General features: G+C 39.4%; 1 protein-coding gene across 1 annotated transcript in view; it reads left to right on the top strand.

Moving 5' to 3' along the window:
* The window catches only part of LPGAT1 (lysophosphatidylglycerol acyltransferase 1), an 80,960-nt gene that overhangs the window by 65,712 nt on the left and 6,252 nt on the right, over window positions 1-8,996 (top strand). Inside the window, 1 exon segment of the mRNA XM_077902194.1 lies at window positions 6,355-6,461. Within this exon segment, the coding sequence (XP_077758320.1) occupies window positions 6,355-6,461 (107 nt within the window).

Genomic DNA, 8,996 nt, shown 5'->3' on the forward strand with positions numbered 1-8,996 from the left:
GTATTATCTGGATCAGGCAATGTGACAAGAAAAAAGGAGTCAACTGTAAATATAGAAAAGGTAAAAACAAAATCGTCATTATTTGTGTTAATTCATCTTCCTACCTGTAGATTAAGGTTAGAGGATTGCTTGGCGGACATGGACATGCCGTCTTCACAATTCTAATGTAATGGCTATTTCATACAAGTAGGTACCTGAAGAGACTTCTCAGACAAGGGAAAAGGCTAGGAAAAGCTACTTCAAAAAAATAAATAACTCATCTCCCTTTGAAACCCACTTTAAGTGAGATGGTGGCTTGAGACAGGGAGTTTGGCCTTTTGCAGCCAAGGACAAAGATGTAACAGATGAAGAGATGTGAGCTTAGTGTTGTGTGGTGAACACTGAGAATATTTTTCCATAGAAATGTGTTTGCCTAATGGCTAAATTCTGTAGGATTCCATGCCCACTACAGGTGAAATAGTCTGTGGAAACAGCCTTAGGAGCTTGTGTATCCTGTGTAATTTTCCCCTGTAGGGATCTGCATCATTCTTAGTTAAAATGGGGAGAGAAAAAAGAAGAGACAATAAAATTCTTGGAATATTATTTCTAATTTGAGGGTTCTTTATAATTCAGAGTAGAAAGTTACACTTTGAAGGAATGGAAAGACAAACTTGTTTAAATAGCCCAGGGCCTCCTCATTTGAAATTTTATCTCCATGTCCCTGCTCCTCTTATTATATCAATATTGATAATAAGAGTCTTGAAAATCTCTGTCAGGAATTCACCTTTGTAATACTTGGTAACAACATTTATCTATTTATATGACTGGTCTTGAGGCTGACTACATTGTTGCCTCACTGGTATAGAAATACACACACACTATCTGTATAGAATAGAATACTGTATGAAAATAGTCGTGGATTGTCAAACCCTTACAACAGCTTCAGGTCCAGTCTAGTCACTACAGCTGTTGCTGAACCCAGAAAACTTGAAAGCACGATACTTGCCATGAGCGATCTGGCATTTAACAACTGCCACCGTCACTACTGATGCCAAGTCAGGCCACTACCTTCTGCCCAGTAGTATACATATAGAATGACTTTATAAGGTAAATAATATTATTAACCCATTTTACAGATGAGGGAACTAGTTTAAGTTGTACAGAGGATAAAACCATTTTCCCCTGGTCACATAGTTGGCAAGTGCTCTAGAGCCAGAATTCAACCCCAGGCAGTCTGTCTCAGAGTCTGTACTCTTAATCACTATGCCACACTACCTTCTGGGATTATTTTAATTGTGCCTAAAAAGCAAAGACCGTGGATCCACATATTAAAAAACAACAACAACAAAACTACCCCAAACCAAAATTCTACTGCTTGTGGAAGGGAATTTCAACCGTGAAGTCCCACTCTCACTTTAGTGAGGCGTATGAGAACATGAGAGAGTGCAGAGGTAAAATTTTTAGTTTGAAAGAGATCTTTCGGTTACTTAGGAGTATAGGCATTAAAAGGGCTAAGAAATACTAGCTGATGAGATGATTTTATGTAGTGTAAGCATTTCAAGTATTTCTTCTCTTTAAAAGTCGTGATGTCCTTTAATTCCTCTTTTTGTTATTAGCTCTTTCAAAGCAAAAGAAAACCTAATTCTGGTAGGGGATTTTATGGTAGCTGAAACTTAAAGTTTCTGGACTTTAGGATCTCCTACCCCATTAAAATATTTAATAAACCAAAACACTTCTCTATTACTGCTTTAGAGCAACGTAGTACTTTATTTAGGGGAATAGAATGGTGACTAGCATTAAGAAAGCTATTTTCTGTGTAAATAAAACTCTATTTTGCTTACCTTTCATCCTTTTCCAATTTTTGAAAGTAGAATTTGTAATCAAAACTGTGCTTTCCTGGGGCTCTTGGGTGGCTTAGTGTTTGAGCGTCTGCCTTCATTCAGTTCAAGGCATGATCCCAAAGTGCCAGGATCGAGTCCTCATCTAGCTCCCCAGAGGAAGCCTGCTTCTCCCTCTGCCTGTGTCTCTGCCTCTCTCTGTGTGTCTATCATGAATAAATAAATAAAATCTTTAAAAAACAAAACTGTGCTTTCCTGAAGTCGATTTTTATTTTTTTTTAATTTTTATTTATTTATGATAGTCACACGGGGAGAGAGAGAGAGAGAGAGAGAGGCAGAGACACAGGTAGAGGGAGAAACAGGCTCCATTCACCCGGAGTCCGATGTGGGATTCGATCCCTGGTCTCCAGGATCACGCCCTGGGCCAAAGGCAGGCGCTAAACCATTGCGCCACCCAGGGATCCCCACTGAAGTCGATTTTTAATAGATGTTTTTTCATATCATACTTTTCCTTCATTTCCTCTCTTCTTTTCCTATCTACAGATACTTAAATTGGGGTGCTAAAATACACCAAATCTGGTATTTAAGTGTTTAAATAACAAAAGGATCTGATTATAATGCAATTCGTCAATATGTTCCTTCTGATTGTTTTTGTATGCAAATGACCATGTTACATGAGTCATTTTAAGAAGCCTTTGAAGAAGTCTGAGCATGGGCATTCTGGTAATTTGGAATGCTTTGTGCTCCTTGACTTAGCTTGAAATAATAACACCCCTTTGTAGAAAGGCAAGCAGTAGACAGTGGTCAAAGATAGAAAATCATCTTAGACTTTTCAGAAATAACAGGATAGCTTCTTAGAGAAAATGGTAGCTCGGATTCATATCAACTTTCATGCCCTTCCAAAACTCTAGTAGAATGACACTGAAGAGTTTCTTTAAGGTGTTTACCCATGAGGATGAGGAAAAGCAGTAGGAAAGGCAATAGTAGCAAAAGTCAGGAAATTAGAAAACAGAACAGTCAATAACCCAATAGAACCCTAAGCCAGGAATCAACCTGACTTACGCCACAGAACTGAAAAATTGGCAAGGATCAGAGCCCGTGGACATGAGGTTAAAAGGGTTGCTGCCTTTGGGGGTTCTGGTTGAAATCTGCTGAAGAACTCCACTCTCCAAAACCCCTCCCCTCCATCGCACAGCTGGGGGATTATTCATTCCCTGCTGTGGCAGGAACTGGAGGCTTCTTCTGGAGGAGTATCTAGAGGCTCTCTAGACTCAAGGGTACCTATCACAGCTGAGGCAGAGGTCCCATAATGAAAACACAGAATGGCTAAGTGATGTCAGGGCACCCAGTGCTGAGACACTCCTCCTCCCCCACCTCAGCCCTGATGTCTCACTCTGCTACCAGAAAGCCAAAAGGGAGGCCTTCATTCTCTAGGCAGGAAATCAGAGGATCTTCCTCTGGAGAAATGGCAAGTTCAGGAAGAAAGACCCAACTTCAATGGCCCAACCAGATAATCCTCCATGAAGTTCCCAGTCAACAAACTGCACTCATGGGCTGAGAGCCTTCAGTCAGCTGTTTAATCCCACATCTATACATGTGGGTGAACAACAAAGACTCACCAGATAACTTGTCATCTGATGGGCCTCTACTGTGATAGAGACTAAAACAAACATAAGAAACTGACTTGGAGTAATGATTCAAGGAGTAATGATTCAAGGAAATCCCAGCTGCCAAAAAATCCTGAGAGTTTGTTAACCCTCTTCTCTGCTTTCATCTTCTAATTCTCACAGAGATAAGATTCTCATAGAGATACGATATTGCAACAAGAAAACAACAGTATACTATAAAAAAAAGGACATTCAGAGAGCTCTTAGAAATTACAAATATGAAAAAAGGAATAAAAACTCCATTAAAAAAATTTAGAAATTAAAAAAAAAGTTTAGAAATTAAATAACTCTCCTAGAAAGGAAGACACAAAGGCAGAGATGGAAGAAAATGAGTGGCAACCCTGAATCCTGTATCTAGGAAACCTAGGCAAGATGGTGGAAGAGTAGGGGTCCTCAATTCATCTGGTCCTACAAACTTACCTAGATAACTTTCAAAACATCCTGAACACCTACAAATTCAACCCAAGATGTAAAGAGAGAACAGCTGGAATGCTACAGAGAGAAAAGTGATTGCTCCTGACAAGCCATTCTGCAGTGGACAAAATGACTAGAAGGAAGAATTCACCATAAAAGAAAGAACCAGAAGTAATGCTGTCTGCCACAGTCTTGCTGGATGTAGATTTAAATACCATGTCGGAGATACAATTCAGAAGTACAATCATAAAATGACTGGTGGCTCCAGAGAAAAGCATAAAGGGGCTCTAGAGATTCTCTTACTGCAGAATTGAGATCTAATCAGGCCGAAATGAATGCTGTATCTAGTCAAATTATCGACCAGGTGTGAGGACAGAAAAAAGACATTGGCAGAAATGCCAGACTTCGAGTACCCTTTCCCCAGAAACCACTGGAGGCTGTGCTCCATCAGAATGTAGAATAGATACAGAAAAAGGAAGACGTGAGAGGTAGGAAATACTAAATGCATTTTAGGAATGCAGAGAATCACCAGGACAAAATAAGAGGCCTTTGCATGATGAAAACTACAGGCCACAAGTCCACAGTGTGGGCGAAATTTATTCAGGAAAACGAAATTAAAAGAATGCCTGATGCACACAAATGCCTTGAGAGAAGATCTAGAGCACAGGTCAGACTCGCTTACTGCCTGCTTTTTAAATAAAATGGCATTTGAATATAACTCTACCCATGTATTTATACAAGGTCTAAGGCTGCTTTCACACTACAAAGCCAAGTTGAATAGTTGCGACAGGTACCATAAGGCCTGCAAACTCCAAATATTTTCTTTCTTGCCCTTTAAAAAAAAAGTTTGTAGATGGGTTTTAAGGAATTGACTCTTGACAGACCAGAGTTTATGGGTAAATTAGTTATGTATACAGAGAAAACAATTCAACTGCTCATTTCAGGGAGAAGGAAAGAAATCATAGCCTTGATTTACTATGTGGCTTAGCTTTGAATCTATGTCCATGCCTAATACTCCGCTCATTAAAAATTACCATAGAACTGCATTGGGAAGATGGGAAGGATGTGAATGTGTGGTGGGAAAAGGCCGAAGGAGTTTACTCTCTGTCTTCCACACTGGGAAGTCAGTAGGTTGGCCCTAAAACTGAAGAGGAAACATGTCAATAAATATCAAGATACTTAATCAAAAGAGGTAAAAAATTGATTCCTCTGGGGAGAGAGAAACAACGGGCAGAGAGACAGGGACCACTGTTTTTCATTTGAATCTTTTGCAGGCTTTTAAAACTGTGTCCCTTTATACCTTCAATTAAAATGAAATTAAGAAAACTCCCCACAAAACTAGAAAACAAAAAAAGAAATTCTTTTCAGCGTCAGCAAATACATAGTATGGTCACAAGTTGCCCTTTCCTGCCCTCATGTCCAGCAGATATGTATCACCAATCATCCCAGTCTGTTTCCTGGTGAGTTGGACGTGTTCACAGAATCTGCACATTCGAGCTCTAAGAAGAGGCGGCCCTGCTCAGGAAACCTGTATCTCTGATACAAATTAGAAAGATTCTATCTGGTTCATGGACATTTCTCCAAAAGAACATTGTTAAGATGCATTTATTTGGTCTAGCATCCGACTACTCTGAATATGTCCTAAAGTGGCTACATTTTATTTTACCTTATTTTTTAAAGTTTTATGTATTTAATTGAGAGAGAGCACACACACATGTGCAGGTGGGGATGGGGGGAGGGTAAAGAGGGGAAACAGACTCCCTGCTGAGCACAGAGTCCATCCCAGCTCCATCTTCCTACTGGGAGACCCTGACCAGAGCTGGAACCGAGTCAGATGCTCAACCGACTAAGCCACCCAAGTGCCCCAGTACCTGCATTTTAAAACTTCATCTGTTCTGTGGGGAAAAATTAGAGAGGAAGAAAAACCATGAGAGAGACTCCTAACTCTGGGAAACAAACAGGAGTTGCAGAAGGGGAGGTGGGCGGGGGGATGGGGTGACTGGGTGACGGGCACTAAGGAGGGCACTTGATGGGATGAGCACTGGGTGTTATACTATATGTTGGCAAATTGAATTTAAATTTTAAAAACTTCATCTGTTCTGAACACCGTTTCTTCTTAAACCCACAAACATGGGAAGACAGTTATGTCTCAGTATTATTTGTAGATACAGGACAATTTATTAATAGTCTTTCATCATTGGGCACTGGACCTAACATATAATAGGCTGGGAAATGTTTGAATAAGTGATGAATAAATGAACTCTGCTGTATAACCAGCAATTTTTTAAAAACCAAGATGATCTGAGAAGCTGCAGAAATGAACCCTTGCAAAAGTCAGAGGTGATTCTATTGCTTTGTTCAGCTTTTCAGTCACCAAAGCTAAATTGTGTTTCTGAATTATGTTGATTTCTGAATTGAAGTAAGTAGTTTTTGTTTTTTTTTCTAACTCTTCATAGGATCTTTCCAATTAAAGATGTACCCCTGGAGACCGATGACCTTGCTGATTGGCTCTATCAACGTTTTATTGAAAAAGAGGAACTCTTATCACATTTTTATGAAACAGGTACACAGTATCCTATTACATATGTGTCCGAAGTTAGTGATAGTCCCAAAGATGTACTTTAGAGGAGATAACCATTTTTACATTCTTCAGATGCCCTAAAGGAATCTTTTTTTTTTTTTTTTTTTAGTTCATGAGCAACACACAGAAAGAGAGGCAGAGACACAGGCAGAGGGATAAGCAGGCTCCATGCAGGGAGCCTGACATGGGACTCAGTCCTGGGTCTCCAGGATCACACCCTGGGCTGCAGGCAGTGCTAAACTGCTGTGCCACCGGGGCTGCCCGCCCTAAAGGAATCAAAGTATTTCTGTATTTAAGAGTTTCAGCTTAGAATATTCATAAGGACAAGGTTAATGTTAAATTTATACAGGCTCTTACTTCATCAGCCAGTGTGCAAGATCAAATGATGAGTAAACTGTTGTACAAATAGAACTGATGCAAAACAGCACACAGAGTGTAGTAGAAATCGTATGTGTACAGTTACATGGGCTATTTTATGAATTAGCAAATAACATTTATGATTTGACATTGTACTTAATTGTTTAAATAATACCATCATCTTGCAGTCATTTGAGATCATTTTTTTAAATTTTTTTTTAAATTTTTATTTATTTATGATAGTCACAGATTGAGAGAGAGAGAGGCAGAGACACAGGCAGAGGGAGAAGCAGGCTCCATGCACCGGGAGCCCGACGTGGGATTCGATCCCGGGTCTCCAGGATCACGCCCTGGGCCAAAGGCAGGCGCCAAACCGCTGCGCCACCCAGGGATCCCCATTTGAGATCATTTTGAACTGCATTTTTACATGCTTAATTCTTTTCTTTACATATAAGGATAAAGCTTACTTTTTAAGTTTTCATGGATATAACTTATACTTTTCTCCTCGGGAGAAAAAAGTCAATTTACCCGAAGGTCCCTTATCTATACTTAATATTCTCTACCTTCTATGAAAACTGCAATGCAGTGAAACAGACATTGGAAAGGGGGAGGAGAGAGGGAGGAAGAAAGGAAGTTAAGAAAGAAGGAAATTAGCGTTAGTATAATGCCAGGCATTACCAAAGTGCTTTCACAAATAACTATTTTGTAGGCTTATTTTCAAGAACCTACAGTAAAAAAAGGGGGGGCGGGGGAGTTGTTTTGGGCCTGATGAGGCTATGAGATTTTGGATGAACAGAAAGTGCTATTTTCTTCCCACTTAGATTTTTTTTTTTTATTTAAAATTCACATTCATGTTAAATCAGACTGTCAAAGACCTGATGGTGAGCAAAGGCTGATACTGTTTGTTACCTTTAATGCTTTTGTTTTTATGTTTAGGATTGTTTCACATTACCCACAACAGGATTCCCTCCTGATCCTAATGTTCCGACCCGGGGGCTGTGGACTAGTGCATACCCATATGGCAGGGGTTGGACACTGTACACGTGTCTAGAATTCTTAGTAAGACGCATTGAACAAGATGCCCCTCCCTACCATGTGCAGTCCTTGGTCTTACGCTCAACATTTCTTTAAAGATAAAACAGGATAGATATGTAAGACGGCACGAGGTGGTTAAGAGTCAATAGGATCTCTCCTTTTCCAGTCTTCATCTCTTGCTTTATGATATTTAGCCAAAATTGTAGCAACAATAATGGAAGTCTCTTTTTAAGAAAGCTATTTGTAAAATAGACCTTGAAACTTGAAAGTGTTCTCTGTAAATTGCTTGTGAGAAGCAAATCCCCACATGAATCAGCTTACCCAAAGGGATTATCAGCAAGGACAAAGACTGTTTGAAATGCTCAAGTGTTATCAAGATGACCTTAGGTAATATTGCTCTGAAGTGGTCTAGCTTTCCCTTCTAGAAAAGAATTTAAGGACATTTGTTCACTTTGTGTTTCTCTTTTTAATTACTAAGATATATTTCATAGATAATATTGCCTTTTGAAAAGAGCATCAGTGATTAACCATCACCTTTTTGCTGGCAAAAACATTTAACTTGTAAAGAGAGTGATTAGTGTAAGCTATCTCACTTCAGAAGTTATTTAATAACAATTTCACACATCCCATGTCCTGGCCACTGAGGAAATTTCTAGGGTTACAGTGGCAACAAGGCAGAGAGAGTGCCTGCCCTCATGCAGTTTATATTCCAGAAGGAGATGGTGAACAAGTCTGTAGAAAAAAAGATAGATCTGGATCATTACAGATAGTGACAAGTGCCAAGAGGTGAAATAAAGATGGTGATGAATGTGACTGACTTGAGATGGGAAGGTGGATGGTATTTTTTCTGATATTGGAAGAATGCAGATGAGGCTGCCATTCACTGAGATGAGGAGAACCAGCTCAGTCAAGAAGAATAAATGCAAAAGTTCAGAGGCAAGAAAGGGTTCGGTGGTTTGAAAATTGTATTTCAAATGAGATCTCTCTTCAGGAACAATGGGAAGTCACAGAAGATGCTTTAAAAAGCAAACAACAAAAATTCTAGTTAAACTAATATTCAACTTTTATTCCAGGAGACCTTACCACCACAGTAAGATGAATTAATATTTCTATCTTGTCTTTTAG

Source organism: Canis aureus, chromosome 6 (assembly GCF_053574225.1).
Source record: "Canis aureus isolate CA01 chromosome 6, VMU_Caureus_v.1.0, whole genome shotgun sequence".
Lineage (NCBI taxonomy): Eukaryota > Metazoa > Chordata > Mammalia > Carnivora > Canidae > Canis > Canis aureus.